At 51.8% G+C, this 21494-nt stretch overlaps 1 protein-coding gene across 1 annotated transcript in view; it reads left to right on the top strand.

Annotated features, from left to right (window-relative positions):
• The first annotated feature begins 3224 nt into the window (after window positions 1–3224).
• LOC147669895 (proteasome assembly chaperone 4-like) overlaps window positions 3225–21494 on the top strand; it is an 82185-nt gene continuing 63915 nt past the window's right edge. Inside the window, exon 1 of the mRNA XM_086948162.1 lies at window positions 3225–3478. Coding sequence (XP_086804288.1) covers window positions 3305–3478 — 174 coding nt within the window. The 5' untranslated portion in view covers window positions 3225–3304. The remainder of the gene's footprint in view (window positions 3479–21494) is intronic.

Raw genomic sequence — 21494 nt, 5'->3', positions numbered from 1 at the left:
TATTTAGAACATTGTTAGCTAACTAAATATTAATATACCAAACATTGCCAAAACATTATGGCTGGCAACAACTACCTCAAGCATTTCCAGTACGATTGTTTTTATTCCAAGATCACGCACACTACAAGAAAACCATGAATGCGGCCTTTTTGAGCACACAATGAAGTTGCGGGAAGACAAAGTGTACCGTTTATAAGGCTTTGGCGTGACATATTAAAGGCAAGTCATCTATTAAAGTTAGGTGACTAAATTGATGAGAATTGGTCAATTCCCCTAACAAAGTGTTACTCGTTAATGGAAGGTACTCTTACCAAATGTAGTTTCATGGAGTCTTTGCAAAGAGCAACAGGAAACATTAACCCCTTGGGCGCGGCCGCGATTCTGCGCCTGTGCGGCAGAATCACGATTGGGCGGGTTTATGACGGCCCCCAGCCGTCATCAGCATCGAAGGGGTTAACTCAGGTCTCATCTACCTGAACCAAATCGCTTGTGGAAAGGACAAAACTATTTTGTGTTGTTCTGGTATAAATGAAAAGGACAATTTCAATAGGAATTTGTCTAGTAGATGAATTTAAAATCACCTAGAGGAAGAGCACAGAATATTTTAGGCGATTCAACCTAGAAAGTAGGTGATGACGGATGATTGGATCATTTTATATTCACCTATTTTAGAAAGTTTAACATTAATGTATGAGCACTGTAGTTCAATTATTGATTTTTATAACAAATAAATGTGGGTTTATTATTTTAATGTGTTGTATTGTTAAATAACGTAATCAGTTTTAATGGTTATGTTATAAAACAAACTGTATTAAATATATAAATAACTAAGCAGGCCTATCATATAACCTGACCCACAATAAGACAGACACTACGAACCAGACTATTAACTAAAGAGGGCGGCCACAGTAACTCATAATAGCCATGCTATCCTGTTGACTGAAATATATTTCACTGACCGTCCAACAAACCATAATCTAAAGAAAGCTGACCAAAAGCCCCTTTTTCTACACTACATTACTATTAAAATGATGTAGTGCTTTTTGACATTACATTACTCGTTCAACAAAACAAAAACTTTCTCTAGCCAGACCTAAAAATGATGGTGGTGGGTTTAAGGTCCATTACTGATTACTTACAGTTGGAATCATACGTTCTAAAAGAATAAATCACTGTCAAAATATAATAAAAGCTGGCCATTACCCATGTAATCCTCTGAGAAAAAGCAATACATCAGATTGTTACATCGATAAATCCCATGGGAAAATAGTAATTGGCAATTAAACTTTACTAGGTGACACAGATGGCTCTTCGAAGGACCCCATCATCTGCCTGCCACTGAACATATATATTACCCAGAGGTTGAAGTGGGAGGGATCTGTTGAGAACAACATGCCCACGTGTTTTAATTTCACAAAACAAATTTCCTCTATATTTTGTTAAAAAACAGCCACCATAGAGATGCCTTGGTGGAAAGTGAGAGGGCTTCCTGTGCTGATGAACCAATAGAGGGGCAGAGAGCAAAAGAAGAAACAAGTAAGGTCATCATGGTGCCTGCTACCAAAAATAAATGTGAATATAAGCAACTGGTTATTCAGTAAATGTAAAGCCTGCTTAGGCGCTAGCTTTGGCTTTAACTTGAAGCTTAATGATGACAAAGACTTATTCTTTTAATGGGGTAATGCAAGGGTGTTACCAGTTCAGTTCTACAGTGTGTCCTTTTAATAAACATAAATAAAAATGTTTGCCCGAACTAAAGTCTATATTTTAAAAGCACTTTATCTTAGACTAAATCCATTGGCACATTTTGCAGCAGCTTAACTTGTGCTGTGTGTAAAAGCAATTTAAAAATAAAGGCTTATGTATTCACAGTATGTTCGGTCCCAGGTTGAGGGGACCTCGTAGGACTGAAAATGTAAGTCACTATTACCCACTGCACCATCCAGGAGTCAATTCTGTCGATCCACTCGTAGCTACATCTGCAGTGATTGCATTAACCAACAGAGGTTTCATAACATAAAATAGGGCATTCCTCACTATTGGTTTAGTTCAGTTTTTCCCAAACTATGGGTAGGTGACTCACTTGTAGGTCAGATGCCGATTTTAAGTGGGTCGTGAAAGTCCAAGCAATAAATAAAAATGTGTAGTTCTGTATTTATCTTGTCACATTTGCTGCGCTTCAGTAACAGAGGTCAATTGACAGGCTATATCTTCTGACTCTGACAAATTGCTGTTTATGTTTTTTAACATGGTGATTGGTGTTTACAAACTCCTCCCACTTTGCATGCAGAGAAAGAAAAGAAAATGAATTATATGTGTAGTTACCTGAAAGTTAAAAAAAAATATATATATATATATATATATATATATAGTGTTATTTTCAGTCAAGTCTTTGACCCGACCCCACTGTATTCAGGATCAGTTTTCATAATTTTTGTATTCACTTCGACCACTGATAGTACCTACGACTACACGTCAATGTGAAGCATGGTCTAGGATGCGCGGTGACGTGACTAAACTACCATACGAAACAATATGATTTCCAAACATTCCAATGCCCGCGCACCTCAGCTGTGGAGTGGAAGTCCTCGATCTGGGGGTCGATCAGCCTGTTATCTTGGCCGGATGACTGGAAAGATGCGTCAGGTTCAGCCCCCTCCACTTCCAGGCGCTCGGGGCTGATGCCACCTGTATCTCAAGTCTCTTTACTCATCGTATCTGCCTGAAGAGTGGAAAAGACAGCGACAAGAACATACACAGCGGGCAATACTATTCCGTCCAATAGAGCCAATCCAAAGAGAGTAGTCATTGACACAGAAAGGGGACTGCAGGAAACCGGGCTCTTTGGTCGATACTGAAATGCTGCCATTACTGCGTTGTTTTAATTACTTTATGATTAAGGAAGTTGCTGCATGTTTAATTGGAAAGAAATATATTTCAATCGTGACTGTACGCAATAAAGGATTTATTATATTAGTTAGATACATTTGTTCCTGTTTTAATTGATTATTAAAACTGTATTTATATCTCTAGAAAATATACCTATCTTGTTAGCAAGGTTGGGCAATTTGTTAGAGCACTTGATTCCTAACAGAGCTCTTTTGGTGCCCTTTCGTGTGTAGTTTTACACCCCGTTCCTTCTTTGTATACACAAGGCTGGATATAAATGAAAAGCAGAGCACGCTAAATGTTACGTCACGCGTGCTCCTCTAGTTTGACGCTCCAAAACGAAAGTGAAACTGGAACTTCGAAACTTCGAAGCTATTTTGCTAGTGCTGGCCCAGGAGGTGCGTGCGGCTAAATCATGGATGAGGGCGATACTATTGGGACTCCTGGCATCTCACTGCACGACTTTAGCGAGAAGCTTGGCGAATTACGAGTGCACTTTCATGTTATGCGTCTGTCTGGCGGATTCTTCCTTTGGGTTGGCTCTTCAGGATCTTTTTCTAGTCTTGCAGTGGCCATGTGCAGCAGATATGTGAGTGTTCGGTTCTTGCTTGCCTACAGTGTGGGAGGGGCGGGCAGTTCTAGGTACCAATCGGTCCTTTTTTGCGTGTCTTTTTTTTGCTTCAGCAAAAGGTTCTGCTACAGTTTTAATTGTGTGTCTGGAGTGGATGCAAGGATAGCTGTGGATGGGTATTGGGGGTACATCGGGGGGATACATGTGTGAATGGATATTTGGATGTCTCGATGATTGTAAGGGTGGCTGGATGGAGTCTGGGTGGATGGTAATAGATGGCAACTCATCGGATATAAAGTAAAGCGTATTATAAACCAGCTAGAGCTTCTGAGGAGAAGCACTCCAGACCCATTCCACATTTCAGTCTCCTTTGCCGGTAGCTTCTTCAAACATAGAAACGTATTTCGGCTGCAAATCAAGGCATAGCAAATCATCGACTATAAATGGAGGATAATTCATTCTAAACGAGATGGAGCGTTTCTTAGCAGGAACAATAGTTCACACGTCCAAATCTTTACTACTATTGTCTTCCCAAGCTCTGTTCTTCATGTCCCTTCGTTCAGGGAACGCATGCACCGGGAAGTTTCATCTTGGTTAACTACGCTCTCAACACACCATGATGGCAGACAGAAGGAGGATGGGTGCACATTGCCTCACATCACAGCACTTAGTTGGCCCCGAAGCATCATATTAAATGCAGTGCATGATAACACTTACTTCAGTGTCAGGCTTTAGTTTTTCACCCTTGTTGGTGCAGCTAGTGCTGTGTATCTCTAGACATGTGTTTCAGGATAGTTGTCCTTTTTCAGTAGAGATCAACACATTCTTTGGGAGTGCTGGAAATGCTGCCCAAAGTGTTTGCAGATTTCTGTATCACTCACTGGGCGCAGGTGCATCAACCAGAGCTCATTAGCTCAAGGGAGCCTTTTAAAACAGAAGGAGGGTGGGCACACACTGCCTCACATCCCAGCACTCAGTTTGCCCCAATGCATCATATTAAATGCAGTGCATAACACTTACTTCGGGGTTAGGCTTTAGTTTTTCACCCTTGTTGGTGTAGCCAGTGCTGTGTATCTCTAGACATGTGTTTCAGGATAGTTGTCCTTCTTCAGTAAAGAGCAACACATTCTTGATGGCAACAATGGAGACATCAAAAGACACACAATTGATGGACGGAATGCAGAACAAATCAAAACATTCACCCCCAGTCAAGAGATCTGGGTTAAATCCATCATTCTTTTGCTCACCATGCCACCCCATTTTAGACCTGGCAATATGCAAATCAGTCTTGACCCTGTGCCTCATGGGAACAGTCCAGCCCGAACAGCCAAGCCAGGTCCTCCCTGGATCGGAAACAAGCAACTTAGGACTGGTTTCGGGGTTTCACCCCTCTTCAGCCAGGATAGCTTGATTCCAGCGGCACAGTGAACCCAGGACCCATGTCTGGGCATACCTGGCAGACTTAGTGCGAGAAAGCAAAAGACACACAATTGATGTCACCTCGAGTGGGACGGGTATGCTCAGACGTGAGTCCCGTGCTCTCCATGCCACTGGAATCAAGCTATCTTGACTGAAGATGGGTGAAACTCCGAAACCAGTCCTAGAATGCTTGTTTCTTGTCCAGGGAGGACCTGGCCTGGCAGTTCGGACTGGACTGTTCCCATTGGGCGCAGGGTCAAGACTGATTTGCATATGGCTGGGTCCAAACTGGAATGGCAAGCAAAAAAATGATGGTTTTAGGCCAAGATCTCTGTACTGGGGCGAATGTATGACATTGTTCTGCATTCTGTTAATCACTCGTTCTTTTTGCATTTATCACCCCGAGTGGGACGGTATGCTCAGACGTGAGTCCCGTGCTCTCCATGCCACTGGAATCAAGCTATCCTGGCTGAAGAAGGGTGAAACCCCGAAACCGGTCCTAGGATGCTTGTTTCCAGTCCAGGGAGGACCTGGCCTGGCAGTTTGGGCTGGACTGTTCCCATTGGGCGCAGGGTCAAGACTGATTTGCATATGGCTGGGTCCAAACTGGAATGGCATGGTGAGCAAAAAAACAATGGATTTATGCCCAGATCTCTGTACTTGGGTGAATGTATGACATTGTTCTGCATTCTGTCCATCACTAGTTCTTTTTACAATGGAGACATAGCTGTACATTTTAGCTTCACGAGTACCCCACCGCAGGGAAAGCCAGGCTGATTTATTTAAGCATATTTATTACCTTACCTCGTCACTATGCCTGTACATGTGAATAAGCGCAGGACTCTTAAATCAGCTGCGTAGCAGAACTTTGGATAGAGGCTGCAATGCCATATAATTTCAAAAACCCGATACACAATAAGAACAGACACAGGTATCACATTGCTGGACGCTAGTGACTACTATCCTGGCTGTCAATCGGCCCTCTGGGAAGACGGGTGGTGGTGTTGCCGCCATTATACATAAAAACCATACGTTTGTCACTGTGACTTTCCTTGACTTGCCAGAGGTAGAGAACATTGTCATTACACTTGACACTAACGCTGGGTCTCTTGTACTGGTGCTCATCTATCGACCCCCCCCCCCCCGCCCAGACCATGCCCTCCTTCCCACTCTCCTTAAGTGAGCAAATGGCCAACCTCGTCATGAACAATGCTAGGGTCCTACTTATCGGTGACTTGAACTACTGGTTCAATGACGATCTTGGCGGGCCACATGCTGTAGAACCCTCCGAATTACTCTCCAACTTAAACTGTCCCAGCACTTATTTTCCCCTACCCACATAAAGGGGCACACCCTGGACCAAATTTGGTCCTATAACCTCACATTGTCGGTGCCCTTAATTTCTCCCTACATTTTGTCTGACCACCATCTGATTGAATTTACAGCTACTCTCAACGGCAGGATTAAGATCCCCAAGGTGGCGGGAGGCTTGACAAGAAAGTGTAGAACCCTCGACAAACAGGAATTTATTAACACCCTAGCCTTTTAGCCCCAATGTTAATTCCATGGAAACGGATATTGTGGACTGGCTACTGTCGGCTAGCGATGCACATGCTCTACTCACCAAATTTAATTGTGTTAGACACTCGGATGCCCACAAATGGTTCACCACCGAATTAAAAGATCAAAAACTCAAGCTCCATCAATTAGAGAGGAAATTGAGACTTTGCTATTCCACCGAAGATAGACAGCAGTTTCTGCTAGCTCGCAAGGAGTATAAACAAGCATTGGAAATGCAATAGGGCTCGCATTAGGAAAGTTTGAGCTATTGGTCTTATAAATGAATTTTTTTTTATTTATGTGGTTTTTTTTTTAAATAGCTAAATTAATAGCTTTGTCATTTACAATGCCAATAGTTATAACTTTCGCAAATGTGACACCTATAGCATTTGTAATGCAACACGTTTTGTATTTACGTGACTTAGATGTATTGATATTACAAATAACAATGGCTTTTAATTTTTAAAAATAATACTTAAATAATTTATTTAATTTGTAATGGCAATAGCTTAAACTTTTGTAAATAACTTTTGTTCTGTTCAGTGTTTTTTATTGTGACAAATTCAAGAACAGAAGTAAAATATTAACCTTTTTTTGTGATTTGTAATAAAGCGTGAAAGCTTGAAAACAGCTTGAAACATCGAAAGAACATATTTGAACCAGTGATGCTGTGGTTGCGCTGAGTGATGCTGTGGTTGCGCTGAGTGATGCTGTGGTTGCGCTGAGTGGTGTGTGCATCGGTGGAGCTGTTTGGGGAGTGCATCGGTGGAGCTTAGTTGGAGCATCGGCGGAGCTGTGTGGTTGGTGCATCGGCGGAGCTGTGGTGGGTGCATCGGCGGAGCTGTGTGGTGGGTGCATCGGCGGAGCTGTGTGGTGGGTGCATCGGCGGAGCTGTGTGGTGGGTGCATCGGCGGAGCTGTGTGGTGGGTTCATCGGCGGAGCTGTGTGGTGGGTGCATCGGCGGAGCTGTGTGGTGGGTGCATCGGCGGAGCTGTGTGGTGGGTGCATCGGTGGAGCTGTGTGGTGGGTGCATAGGTGGAGCTGTGTGGTGGGTGCATCGGTGGAGCTGTGTGGTGGGTGCATCGGTGGAGCTGTGTGGTGGGTGCCTCGGTGGAGCTGTGTGGTGGGTGCCTCCGCGGAGCTGTGTGGTGGGTGCATAGGTGGAGCTGTGTGGTGGGTGCCTCCGCGGAGCTGTGTGGTGGGTGCATCGGCGGAGCTGTGTGGTGGGTGCCTCGGCGGAGCTGTATGGTGGGTGCATCGGTGGAGCTGTGTCGGTGGAGCTGTGTGGTGGCTGCATCGGTGGAGCTGTGTGGTGGGTGCATCGGTGGAGCTGTGTGGTGGGTGCATCGGTGGAGCTGTGTGGTGGGTGCATCTGTGGAGCTGTGTGGTGGGTGCATCTGTGGAGCTGTGTGGTGGGTGCATCTGTGGAGCTGTGTGGTGGGGGCATCTGTGGAGCTGTGTGGTGGGGGCATCTGTGGAGCTGTGTGGTGGGGGCATCTGTGGAGCTGTGTGGTGGGGGCATCGGTGGAGCTCTGTGGTGGGTGCATCGGTGGAGCTGTGTCGGTGGAGCTGTATGGTGGTTGCATCAGTGGAGCTGTGTGGTGGGTGCATCGGTGGAGCTGTGTGGTGGGTGCATCGGTGGAGCTGTGTGGTGGGTGCATCGGTGGAGCTGTGTGGTGGGTGCATCGGTGGAGCTGTGTGGTGGGTTCATCGGCGGAGCTGTGTGGTGGGTGCATCGGCGGAGCTGTGTGGTGGGTGCATCGGCGGAGCTGTGTGCATCGGCGGTGCTGTGTGGTGGGTGCATCGGCGGAGCTGTGTGGTGGGTGCATCGGCGGAGCTGTGTGCATCGGCGGAGCTGTGTGGTGGGTGCATCGGCGGAGCTGTGTGGTGGGTGCTTCGGCGGAGCTGTGTGGTGGGTGCATCTGTGGAGCTGTGTGGTGGGTGCATCGGCGGAGCTGTGTGGTGGGTGCATCGGCGGAGCTGTGTGGTGGGTGCATCGGCGGAGCTGTGTGGTGGGTGCATCGGCGGAGCTCTGTGGTGGGTGCATCGGCGGAGCTCTGTGGTGGGTGCATCGGCGGAGCTGTGTGGTGGGTGCATCGGTGGAGCTGTGTGGTGGGTGCATCGGTGGAGCTGTGTGGTGGGTGCATAGGTGGAGCTGTGTGGTGGGTGCATCGGTGGAGCTGTGTGGTAGGTGCCTCGGTGGAGCTGTGTGGTGGGTGCCTCGGTGGAGCTGTGTGGTGGGTGCCTCGGTGGAGCTGTGTGGTGGGTGCATCGGTGGAGCTGTGTGGTGGGTGCATCGGTGGAGCTGTGTGGTGGGTGCATCGGTGGAGCTGTGTGGTAGGTGCCTCGGTGGAGCTGTGTGGTGGGTGCCTCGGTGGAGCTGTGTGGTGGGTGCCTCGGTGGAGCTGTGTGGTGGGTGCATCGGTGGAGCTGTGTGGTGGGGGCATCTGTGGAGCTCTGTTGTGAGTGCATCGGTGGAGCTGTGTCTGTGGAGCTGTGTGGTGGTTGCATCAGTGGAGCTGTGTGGTGGTGCATCTGTTGAGCTGTGTGGTGGTGCATCTGTTGAGCTGTGTGGTGGGTGCATTGGTGGAGCTGTGTGGTGGGTGCATCGGTGGAGCTGTGTGGTGGGTGCATCGGTGGAGCTGTGTGGTGGGTGCATCGGTGGAGCTGTGTGGTGGGTGCATCGGTGGAGCTGTGTGGTGGGTGCCTCGGTGGAGCTGTATGGTGGGTGCATCGGTGGAGCTGTGTCGGTGGAGCTGTGTGGTGGCTGCATCGGTGGAGCTGTGTGGTGGCTGCATCGGTGGAGCTGTGTGGTGGGTGCATCGGTGGAGCTGTGTGATGGGTGCATCGGTGGAGCTGTGTGGTGGGTGCATCGGTGGAGCTGTGTGGTGGGTGCATCGGTGGAGCTGTGTGGTAGGTGCCTCGGTGGAGCTGTGTGGTGGGTGCCTCGGTGGAGCTGTGTGGTGGGTGCATCGGTGGAGCTGTGTGGTGGGGGCATCTGTGGAGCTCTGTGGTGAGTGCATCGTTGGAGCTGTGTCGGTGGAGCTGTGTGGTGGTTGCATCAGTGGAGCTGTGTGGTGGTTGTACAGTGGAGCTGTGTGGTGGGTGCATCTGTTGAGCTGTGTGGTGGGTGCATCGGTGGAGCTGTGTGGTGGGTGCATCGGTGGAGCTGTGTGGTGGGTGCATCGGTGGAGCTGTGTGGTGGGTGCATCGGTGGAGCTGTGTGGTGGGTGCCTCGGTGGAGCTGTGTGGTGGGTGCCTCGGTGGAGCTGTATGGTGGGTGCATCGGTGGAGCTGTGTCGGTGGAGCTGTGTGGTGGGTGCATCGGTGGAGCTGTGTGGTGGGTGCATCGGTGGAGCTGTGTGGTGGGTGCATCGGTGGAGCTGTGTGGTGGGTGCATCGGTGGAGCTGTGTGGTGGGTGCATCGGTGGAGCTGTGTGGTGGGTGCATCGGTGGAGCTGTGTGGTGGGTGCATCGGTGGAGCTGTGTGGTGGGTGCATCGGTGGAGCTGTGTGATGGGTGCATCGGTGGAGCTGTGTGGTGGGTGCATCGGTGGAGCTGTGTGGTGGGTGCATCGGTGGAGCTGTGTGGTAGGTGCCTCGGTGGAGCTGTGTGGTGGGTGCCTCGGTGGAGCTGTGTGGTGGGTGCATCGGTGGAGCTGTGTGGTGGGGGCATCTGTGGAGCTGTGTGGTGAGTGCATCGTTGGAGCTGTGTCGGTGGAGCTGTGTGGTGGTTGCATCAGTGGAGCTGTGTGGTGGTTGCATCAGTGGAGCTGTGTGGTGGGTGCATCTGTTGAGCTGTGTGGTGGGTGCATCGGTGGAGCTGTGTGGTGGGTGCATCGGTGGAGCTGTGTGGTGGGTGCATCGGTGGAGCTGTGTGGTGGGTGCATCGGTGGAGCTGTGTGGTGGGTGCCTCGGTGGAGCTGTGTGGTGGGTGCCTCGGTGGAGCTGTAGGGTGGGTGCATCGGTGGAGCTGTGTCGGTGGAGCTGTGTGGTGGGTGCATCGGTGGAGCTGTGTGGTGGGTGCATCGGTGGAGCTGTGTGGTGGGTGCATCGGTGGAGCTGTGTGGTGGGTGCATCGGTGGAGCTGTGTGGTGGGTGCATCGGTGGAGCTGTGTGGTGGGTGCATCGGTGGAGCTGTGTGGTGGGTGCCTCGGTGGAGCTGTGTGGTGGGTGCCTCGGTGGAGCTGTGTGGTGGGTGCATCGGCGGAGCTGTGTGGTGGGTGCATCGGCGGAGCTGTGTGGTGGGTGCATCGGTGGAGCTGTGTGGTGGGTGCATCGGTGGAGCTGTGTGGTGGGTGCATCTGTGGAGCTGTGTGGTGGGTGCATAGGTGGGGCTGTGTGGTGTGTGCATAGGTGGAGCTGTGTGGTGGGTGCATCGGTGGAGCTGTGTGGTGGGTGCCTCGGTGGAGCTGTGTGGTGGGTGCCTCGGTGGAGCTGTGTGGTGGGTGCATAGGTGGAGCTGTGTGGTGGGTGCATCGGTGGAGCTGTGTGGTGGGTGCCTCGGTGGAGCTGTGTGGTGGGTGCCTCGGCGGAGCTGTGTGGTGGGTGCATCGGCGGAGCTGTGTGGTGGGTGCCTCGGCGGAGCTGTATGGTGGGTGCATCGGTGGAGCTGGGTGGTGGGTGCATCGGTGGAGCTGTGTCGGTGGAGCTGTGTGGTGGGTGCATCGGTGGAGCTGTGTGGTGGGTGCATCGGTGGAGCTGTGTGGTGGGTGCATCGGTGGAGCTGTGTGGTGGGTGCATCGGTGGAGCTGTGTGGTGGGTGCATCGGTGGAGCTGTGTGGTGGGGGCATCTGTGGAGCTGTGTGGTGGGGGCATCGGTGGAGCTCTGTGGTGGGTGCATCGGTGGAGCTGTGTCGGTGGAGCTGTATGGTGGTTGCATCAGTGGAGCTGTGTGGTGGGTGCATCGGTGGAGCTGTGTGGTGGGTGCATCGGCGGAGCTGTGTGGTGGGTGCATCGGCGGAGCTGTGTTGTGGGTGCATCGGCGGAGCTGTGTGGTGGGTGCATCGGCGGAGCTGTGTGGTGGGTGCATCGGCGGAGCTGTGTGCATCGGCGGAGCTGTGTGGTGGGTGCATCGGCGGAGCTGTGTGGTGGGTGCATCGGCGGAGCTGTGTGGTGGGTGCATCGGTGGAGCTGTGTCGGTGGAGCTGTGTGGTGGGTGCATCGGTGGAGCTGTGTGGTGGGTGCATCGGTGGAGCTGTGTGGTGGGTGCATCGGTGGAGCTGTGTGGTGGGTGCATCGGTGGAGCTGTGTGGTGGGTGCATCGGTGGAGCTGTGTGGTGGGTGCATCGGTGGAGCTGTGTGGTGGGTGCATCGGTGGAGCTGTGTGGTGGGTGCATCGGTGGAGCTGTGTGGTAGGTGCCTCGGTGGAGCTGTGTGGTGGGTGCCTCGGTGGAGCTGTGTGGTGGGTGCCTCGGTGGAGCTGTGTGGTGGGTGCATCGGCGGAGCTGTGTGGTGGGTGCATCGGCGGAGCTGTGTGGTGGGTGCATCGGCGGAGCTGTGTGGTGGGTGCATCGGTGGAGCTGTGTGGTGGGTGCATCGGTGGAGCTGTGTGGTGGGTGCATCGGTGGAGCTGTGTGGTGGGTGCATCGGTGGAGCTGTGTGGTGGGTGCATAGGTGGAGCTGTGTGGTGGGTGCCTCGGCGGAGCTGTATGGTGGGTGCATCGGTGGAGCTGGGTGGTGGGTGCATCGGTGGAGCTGTGTCGGTGGAGCTGTGTGGTGGCTGCATCGGTGGAGCTGTGTGGTGGGTGCATCGGTGGAGCTGTGTGGTGGGTGCATCGGTGGAGCTGTGTGGTGGGTGCATCGGTGGAGCTGTGTGGTGGGTGCATCTGTGGAGCTGTGTGGTGGGGGCATCTGTGGAGCTGTGTGGTGGGGGCATCGGTGGAGCTCTGTGGTGGGTGCATCGGTGGAGCTGTGTCGGTGGAGCTGTATGGTGGTTGCATCGGTGGAGCTGTGTGGTGGGTGCATCGGTGGAGCTGTGTGGTGGGTGCATCGGCGGAGCTGTGTGGTGGGTGCATCGGCGGAGCTGTGTGGTGGGTGCATCGGCGGAGCTGTGTGGTGGGTGCATCGGCGGAGCTGTGTGGTGGGTGCATCGGCGGAGCTGTGTGCACCGGCGGAGCTGTGTGGTGGGTGCATCGGTGGAGCTGTGTGGTGGGTGCATCGGTGGAGCTGTGTGGTGGGTGCCTCGGTGGAGCTGTGTGGTGGGTGCTTCGGCGGAGCTGTGTGCATCGGCGGAGCTGTGTGGTGGGTGCTTCGGCGGAGCTGTGTGGTGGGTGCTTCGGCGGAGCTGTGTGGTGGGTGCATCGGCGGAGCTGTGTGGTGGGTGCATCGGCGGAGCTGTGTGGTGGGTGCATCGGCGGAGCTGTGTGGTGGGTGCATCGGCGGAGCTGTGTGCATCGGCGGAGCTGTGTGGTGGGTGCATCGGTGGAGCTGTGTGGTGGGTGCATCGGTGGAGCTGTGTGGTGGGTGCCTCGGTGGAGCTGTGTGGTGGGTGCTTCGGCGGAGCTGTGTGCATCGGCGGAGCTGTGTGGTGGGTGCATCGGCGGAGCTGTGTGGTGGGTGCTTCGGCGGAGCTGTGTGGTGGGTGCTTCGGCAGAGCTGTGTGGTGGGTGCATCTGTGGAGCTGTGTGGTGGGTGCATCTGTGGAGCTGTGTGGTGGGTGCATCGGCGGAGCTGTGTGGTGGGTGCATCGGCGGAGCTGTGTGGTGGTTGCATCGGCGGAGCTGTGTGGTGGGTGCATCGGCGGAGCTGTGTGGTGGGTGCATCGGCGGAGCTGTGTGGTGGGTGCATCGGCGGAGCTGTGTGGTGGGTGCATCGGCGGAGCTGTGTGGTGGGTGCATCGGCGGAGCTGTGTGCTGGGTGTATCAGTGAAGCTGTGTGGTGGGTGCATAGGTGGAGCTGTGTGGTGGGTGCATCGGTGGAGCTGTGTGGTAGGTGCCTCGGTGGAGCTGTGTGGTGGGTGCCTCGGTGGAGCTGTGTGGTGGGTGCATCAGTGGAGCTGTGTGGTGGGGGCATCTGTGGAGCTCTGTGGTGAGTGCATCGGTGGAGCTGTGTCGGTGGAGCTGTGTGGTGGTTGCATCAGTGGAGCTGTATGGTGGGTGCATCTGTTGAGCTGTGTGGTGGGTGCATCTGTTGAGCTGTGTGGTGGGTGCATCGGTGGAGCTGTGTCGGTGGAGCTGTATGGGTGTTGCATCAGTGGAGCTGTGTGGTGGGTGCATTGGTGGAGCTGTGTGGTGGGTGCATCGGTGAAGCTGTGTGGTGGGTGCATCGGTGGGGCTGTGTGGTGGGTGCATCGGTGGGGCTGTGTGGTGGGTGCATCGGTGGAGCTGTGTGGTGGGTGCATCGGTGGAGCTGTGTGGCGGGTGCATCGGTGGAGCTGTGTGGTGGGTGCATCGGTGGAGCTGTGTGGTGGGTGCATCGGTGGAGCTGTGTGGTAGGTGCCTCGGTGGAGCTGTGTGGTGGGTGCCTCGGTGGAGCTGTGTGGTGGGTGCCTCGGTGGAGCTGTGTGGTGGGTGCATCGGTGGAGCTGTGTGGTGGGGGCATCTGTGGAGCTCTGTGGTGAGTGCATCGGTGGAGCTGTGTCGGTGGAGCTGTGTGGTGGTTGCATCAGTGGAGCTGTGTGGTGGGTGCATCTGTTGAGCTGTGTGGTGGGTGCATCGGTGGAGCTGTGTGGTGGGTGCATCGGTGGAGCTGTGTGGTGGGTGCATCGGTGGAGCTGTGTGGTGGGTGCATCGGTGGAGCTGTGTGGTGGGTGCATCGGTGGAGCTGTGTGGTGGGTGCATCGGTGGAGCTGTGTGGTGGGTGCCTCGGTGGAGCTGTGTGGTGGGTGCATCAGTGGAGCTGTGTCTTGGGTGCATCGGTGGAGCTGTGTCTTGGGTGCATCGGTGGAGCTGTGTGGTGGGTGCATCGGTGGAGCTGTGTGGTGGGTGCATCGGTGGAGCTGTGTGGTGGGTGCATCGGTGGAGCTGTGTGGTGGGTGCATCGGTGGAGCTGTGTGGTGGGTGCATCGGTGGAGCTGTGTGGTGGGTGCCTCGGCGGAGCTGTGTGGTGGGTGCCTCGGCGGAGCTGTGTGGTGGGTGCCTCGGCGGAGCTGTGTGGTGGGTGCATCGGTGGAGCTGTGTGGTGGGTGCATCGGCGGAGCTGTGTGGTGGGTGCATCGGCGGAGCTGTGTGGTGGGTGCATCGGCGGAGCTGTGTGGTGGGTGCATCGGCGGAGCTGTGTGGTGGGTGCATCGGCGGAGCTGTGTGGTGGGTGCCTCGGTGGAGCTGTGTGGTGGGTGCCTCGGTGGAGCTGTGTGGTGGGTGCCTCGGTGGAGCTGTGTGCATCGGTGGAGCTGTGTGCTGTGTGCCTTGGTGGAGCTGTGTGGTGGGTGCCTCGGTGGAGCTGTGTGGTGGGTGCCTCGGTGGAGCTGTGTGGTGAGTGCATCGGTGGAGCTGTGTGGTGGGTGCATCGGTGGAGCTGTGTCGGTGGAGCTGTGTGGTGGGTGCATCGGTGGAGCTGTGTGGTGGGTGCATCGGTGGAGCTGTGTGGTGGGTGCATCGGTGGAGCTGTGTGGTGGCTGCATCGGTGGAGCTGTGTGGTGGCTGCATCGGTGGAGCTGTGTGGTGGCTGCATCGGTGGAGCTGTGTGGTGGCTGCATCGGTGGAGCTGTGTGGTGGCTGCATCGGTGGAGCTGTGTGGTGGGTGGAGCTGTGATGCAAAATGGAAGAGGCTGTTGGGGTAAGCCTTACTGGTTAGGCAGGCGGAGTGAGTAAGAGACAGGCATCAGTAAAGAAGACTGCCCAAGACGTTTCTCTCTTTTGGCAACACTTTGGTGGCCGAGGCACCGCTCCACTCCGGATTTAATACCCATCTCTCATTCTGAAGTTAGTTGATAAACCTTGTTTATGCACCTGTACACTTGGCTGAAGACGAGCACCATCCAAAATGCACAGGTAGATATCCACATTTATCACTTAATTCCAAGCAGAGGCAGTCTACAGGATAAATATGGTGAATGTACGGCCTGACTTATCTCTTCCCCAACCTCTTGAATTTATGAGCAGGAGCCAGCAAGAGGTCTGCAGTCCGAGACTCAGTGCTTGCCTCGAAATCCTCGAAATCTGAATAATAAGGCAGAAAATGTATAGCAGACGTTCCACCAACCTTGATTTCCTAAACAACAATACTATTGAGCCATGTACTATGATATCATCTCATCAAAACAATACACGGCTCAAGGCATGGGAGGACCTCTGGCGCTCATTACAAGTGCCCTGCTGTCGGAAGCCATAATTATCGAACCCAATAAAATCTTGTGGCAATATGTTTAGCATTTATTTGGTATAATAATGGTCATCTACTCTAGGTCTTTCCCCGAGGCGTAACAAGTAGATTTTGAGACTCGGAGCACCAAAACCAACAGGTCTCTGCATTTTCCTCGCAATTTCATTTGGCAGGTTTGACCTGCCGAAAAGTACCTGGGAAAAATTGTGGGTGTGTGGTTTGCACCAAAACGCATCATTCACGTATGTGCAGTGAAAGGAGTTACCAAACATACCATCAATCACCCAGCCAACCCCTTTGAAAGAGGGTAACAGATACCACGCTGTCCATAACCTTGCTATCTAATGTATTTTCGTGTCGGAAAAAAGAAACGGATTGAAAGATTTCAGATAAGTTACATAACTTCCTTATTATGTGCAGACATCTTTGTTACATACCATGAGTCTACAATCATGAGAAAGAAAATGGGTCAGGAAGTTTCTCATTCTGAAGTGCAAAATCAAAGTCTCTTGCGCGACCTCCTCCCACATACATAACCTCTATGTCGAGCAACAAACTGCAGCTTCCCGGTACATTCCATTCGTTCCTCTAGTTGGAAAAGCTTTCTCAAAGTTTCTTTTGATCATCGGAACCCAGTCAGCAAAATACAACAAGTTAAACAAGTTATAAAAGGAGACTAAACTGAAAGTACGGCCGGCAGGCCGTGAATAATTAAGGGGTGACAAATGCGCTGGGAGGGCTGCCTTTGATGTGGTAATGGGAGGCAGGCAGGCAGGCGGCTGGTGGCATTGTGCACGCGCTTCGTGCACTGCAAGGAATCGCCAGTGGTGGTTAAACACTGGGTAAGCCCCTATAGAACTTGCCAGCTGTGCACATGCGCACAGCAGGCGAGCCCTAAAAAGCTATACTGGCAGCCAACGCTGCTTATTTCTCAGCGAGAATACTAAGTGCCCATAATAAACCCAAAGAAATCTTTAAGATTGTGAATGACCTGAGTAGGGATGAGAGAATATCACCTAGCCAGGCTCCCACCCAAGAGCTGTGTAATTCTCTGAATAACTTCTTTCTGGATAAAATCTCCACCATCAAGGCTAGTATCCCCCCCCCCCCCCCACTGTCAACACAGAATCACTGGATGACATCTCCAGAAACTCATTTATTATGAACCACTTCGCGGCTATATGTCCTAACATACTATTAGATCTCATGACCCATGTTAAATCGGGTCTCCTAATGACTGCTGCCCACCTCCTGTCCTGAGGGACACTTTCTCTGCTTTACCTCACAGCATTCTCCCTTTCCTGACTGAGTCCCGGCGAGGTACCCAGTGCCCTTAAGAAGGCTACAGTAGTTCCTCTTTTAAACAAGCATTGGAAATGCAATAGGTCTCGCATTAGGAAAGTTTGAGCAATTGGTATTGTAAAGGACACTTTTTTTATTTATGTGTTGGTTTTGAAAATAGCAAAAGTAATAGCTTTGTCAGTTACAATGTCAATAGTTTTAACTTTCGCAAATGTGACACCTATAGCATTTGTAATGCAATGTGTGTTGTCTTTACGTGACTTAGATGTATTGATATTGCAAATAACAATGGCTTTTAATTTTGTAAATAATTAATACTTAAATAAAATTTATTGTAATTTATAATGGCAATAGCTTAAACGTTTGTAAATTAATTTTGTGAAGATTATGTTCAGTGTATTTTATTGTGACGAAAATCCAAGAACATTGCATTTGCACCTGGTGGTGGATGTGGTGGTGGATGTGGTGGTGGTGGGTGTGGTGGTGGTGGATGTGGTGGTGGATGTGGGTGTGGTGGATGTGGGTGTGGTGGATGTGGGTGTGGTGGATGTGGGTGTGGTGGATGTGGGTGTGGTGGATGTGGGTGTGGTGGATGTTGGTGTGGTGGATGTTGGTGTGGTGGATGTGGTGGTGGATGTGGTGGTGGTGGGTGTGGTGGGGGATGTGGTGGTGGATGTGGTGGTGGATGCGTTGGACATAGGGGGTGAGGTGAAACCCAGGGATAGGGCAGGGATGAAAGAAACATCAGTATGCACATGCGTGCACGGTCCACTCGCGCGAGCCACCTCTGTGTGCACGGAGGTGACGTGCGCATGAACGCGCCTCAGAGAAATAGGAGGCCTCTCGGCTCCTGTACTTTGACGTCATTTATCGCATCCTTGCATATTTAGAGTGGAGGTAAGAAACCCCCTGCAGCGGCGCAGAAAGCTATTATTTCGCATATAAACGTGATCTGAAACAGGCCACACGGCGACCTGAATCAAATACGCAGTGGTTCCCACCAGGGAAGAAACCAAAGAGGGCTCCAGCTGGAAAATGTTTATTAAATGATGAGTTAACTCAGAGGGTTGAGTGTCTGCAGCAGAGAACTGTGTGCAATAGTAAACACTATGGGAGTTTGGGGAAGCATCGAGCCAGCTCGTAGCTACCGCGGCAATAAAATACAGCAGCCGAAAGGGCAACAACTTTTAGTGTCATGCCAAGCATGTCAATTTTACATATGTCTGAACACATTAAGGTGTAAGTCACTTTTTCCTTATGTAATTTACTTTGCTCTAGTCTAAAGCGCTCTGACAACTCTGGGTAAAGTACGCGCTATGTTAAAAACACATAAATAAATAAATTGCAATAGTCCTGTTAGGTTTTTGGTGCACGTCAATTTTTGTGTTCTATAACTGGATGCAATAAAGGAAAGCTGGGAGAGGAACCAAAAGTCAGGTTGGGTGGCACATACTATGGAAATCACAGAAAATGAGTTTACATATTTAAGCCACACCCTTAATTAAATAGGCCAAACACCTTTTGGAGACCCCCTCCCCCAAACACCTTTGCATCCCACTTATAGCCCAGTGACGAACAGTATTGGGAGGGGTGATCTGTTGGAATTGGTAAGGAGGGGGAATTTGTGAGGGAGAGCGAAAAAGAGCTGTAAAGGGAAGTGATGGGAAATTAGGGGGAGAGTAATTGAGCTGGGAGAAGTTCAAAGGGAGGCGAAAGAAGTGTGCGAGAAAGAGAGAGGGGGGGGAGGGAGGGGGCCGTCTGAGGCGAGGTGGCGTCGGTGCGGTGAGAGGCGGATGTGGGGCGACACAACAACAAAGAAGCAGCGAAAACAAAGCAACACATGGCTGGGGAGTTGCAAAGACCGTAAATTAATTATAAAGGGAGGTGAGATAATGAGAGCACGTGCTCAGTCCCCTTGAAGGGGAGGGGGCAATGGCGGGCGCGAGGCAGAGACTGCAGAGTGATGCGAGGCTCCGGCGGGGTGGATTGTGCGCGAGAGAGGTGCTCTGAAGCTGTGGTTGGCCGTCATCTTGGCACTACAAACACGTAAACAGGCGATACTGCGTGGACATAGGACATAGGTTAAACAAGTAGTATGGCTTCAATGGAAATAGCAATTTTCAAAGCCTTTCCATTTTAAAACAATCTTCATTCATTAAATAAAAGAAGGGCTTTGGCTTGCCAGCACCTTGTTTTTCCACAGGCACATACACCAACAAGTCGTTTGAGGATTGGAGCTCCTGGGGGCGCGAGGCAGAGACTGCAGAGTGATGCGAGGCTCCGGCGGGGTGGGGGCGGAGCGGGGAGAGGGGAGAGGTGCGACACGGCAGGCAGGGGAGGAGAGTAGGAGGAGGAGGGGGGAGGAGAGTAGGGGAGGCACGGCCGCAATCAAGAAGTGAGGGGGCGGAGCTGGGGGAGGCTGTGAGAGAGAGAGTGGGCAAGGCAGGCGGCTGGGGGCATGTGCACGCGCTTTTAAGCTCAATGCGCATGCGCATTGAGCTTAAATTTCTCGTGCACTGCAAGGAATCGCCACGATTCCTTGCAAGTTGGTTAAAGAGTGTTTAAGCCCCCATAGTCTCGCAAGCTCGATGCGCATGCGCATCGACAGGCGAGACCTAACAAGCTCGATGCGCATGCGCATCGACAGGCGAGACCTAAAAACCAGGGGCTGACCCCCTGAATTCCTCTAACTATCGTCCTATATCCCTTCTTCCCTTTTTGGCTAAGATTATGGGGGCCCATGTGGCCAGGGGCCTCTCTAACTTCATTGAACAATCAGAATACTTAGAGCCAAACCAAGCTGGATTCCGGCCTGCTCACCCAACAGAGTCAGTAATCCTTGCGGTACTGGATACATTAAGAGGCTCTTGTGCTACTGGATCTGTCGGCTGCGTTCGACACGGTCTATCATAACATCTCGAACAAGCAGGTATACAAGGACCTGCATACAATTGGATCAAGTCTTTTCTTACAGGCAGAACTCAAACCATACTTCTTGGTGCCTTTACTGCCCCCAAATTGGCCACTTCTTATTGGGTCCCGCCGGGTTCGTCCCTCTCCCCACTGCTGTTCAATCTTTACATCAGGCCCTTGATTCACTCACTAAAAAACAGAAAGATAACCATCTTCAATTATGCCAATCACCTTCAGCTCGTCTTTCTGTATTCTCCTAATTCTGCTGCGGAATTTCAAACTACTATGCTCCATATCCAGCGCTGGATGGACCTTAATCATTTGAAGCTCAACTTAGTAAAGATGGAACTAGTGCTGCCCGGGAAGAGCGATGTCTGCTGGGGTCCGCATTGTTGGCCGAGCAAATTAGGACCCCCCTCACCCCTTCCCCCTCCGTGAAAAGTCTAGGGGTCACTATAAATGCAGATGTCTCACTCAGAGGACAAGTGGGTGCAGTGGTCTTCACCAGTCTCTTCCAACTGCGTGAAATCAGGAAGATTGCTCATTTGCTGACCCAGCCCTCATACAGGTTGTGATAGCGCTGGTTCTCTCACTCCTTGACTTCTCAAACTCTCTCCACATCGGTCTGCCACTGTTTCTGCTCAAACATCTACAAATAGGTCAGAATCACTCGGCAAGATTAATCTATAAACAGCCAAGATGGCAATCGGCTAGGCCTTGGCTGTTAAAACTTCACTGGTTGTCCGTGGCTCCACGTGCTGCGTTTAAGATGGGTTGTCTAGCCTTCAAGGCGCTGCACTGCAAGAGCCCAAAATTTATCAGTGATATGGTCATAAAGCATGTCCCTCGGCGTAATTTACGATCAGCCCACCTTCACCTACTAACCATCCAGGCCATCAAACTTAAACGATAGGGAGGCTGCAGGTTCTCCTACCTTGCCTCCAAATTTTGGAATTCTCTCCCATTGACAATCATGAGCTGGACAACCTCTTGGGATTTAGTATTAAATCTTTTTTATTGAGCAGTAAACAATCACACTGCACCTCACAAAAAGCGCCAGCGTCGACTCCGAGGGGAGGCAGTCTAGGCCAGAAGCATGGCTTACGCCCAGCATGGTGTCGACAGACATTCTTAATTAACACAGCAAGCCGCCGGGCCCTGAAAACATGGTTGTTTGAGCAAGCCTATTAATAGTCCTTACACAACAACACTACGCATGATTAGCGCCATGAAACCTCTTGGTGACCCTGCGCTTTATAAACTTTTGTTAACATAACATACTATGCTTACGAGAGGGAAGGTGTTTTGGTAACTGAATTCTAATCTATCTCCCCTTGAAAGTAATCCACTCCCGGGAAGGTCATTGTTATCTCGAAACTGAATTGCAGTGTGCAGGCCAATAGCAGCGGTGACTTTGGTGAGAAATTGTGGTCATTAAGTAGACCTGTCTGTTTTGGAGGAGAGTGAACTGCTAGAGAGAGAGTCAAATCATTCCGTTGGTATTATACTGCATTCTGCTTTCCCTATTCAAGGCTGTATCTTGACTTTACATTGTGCAAGTGTAATGGGAGTCCTTC

This window comes from Lissotriton vulgaris, unplaced genomic scaffold (assembly GCF_964263255.1).
Source record: "Lissotriton vulgaris unplaced genomic scaffold, aLisVul1.2 SCAFFOLD_1127, whole genome shotgun sequence".
In the NCBI taxonomy this organism is placed as follows: domain Eukaryota; kingdom Metazoa; phylum Chordata; class Amphibia; order Caudata; family Salamandridae; genus Lissotriton; species Lissotriton vulgaris.
Note: the sequence above shows the minus strand (reverse complement) of the source record. Positions and strands in the feature narration are given on the sequence as shown.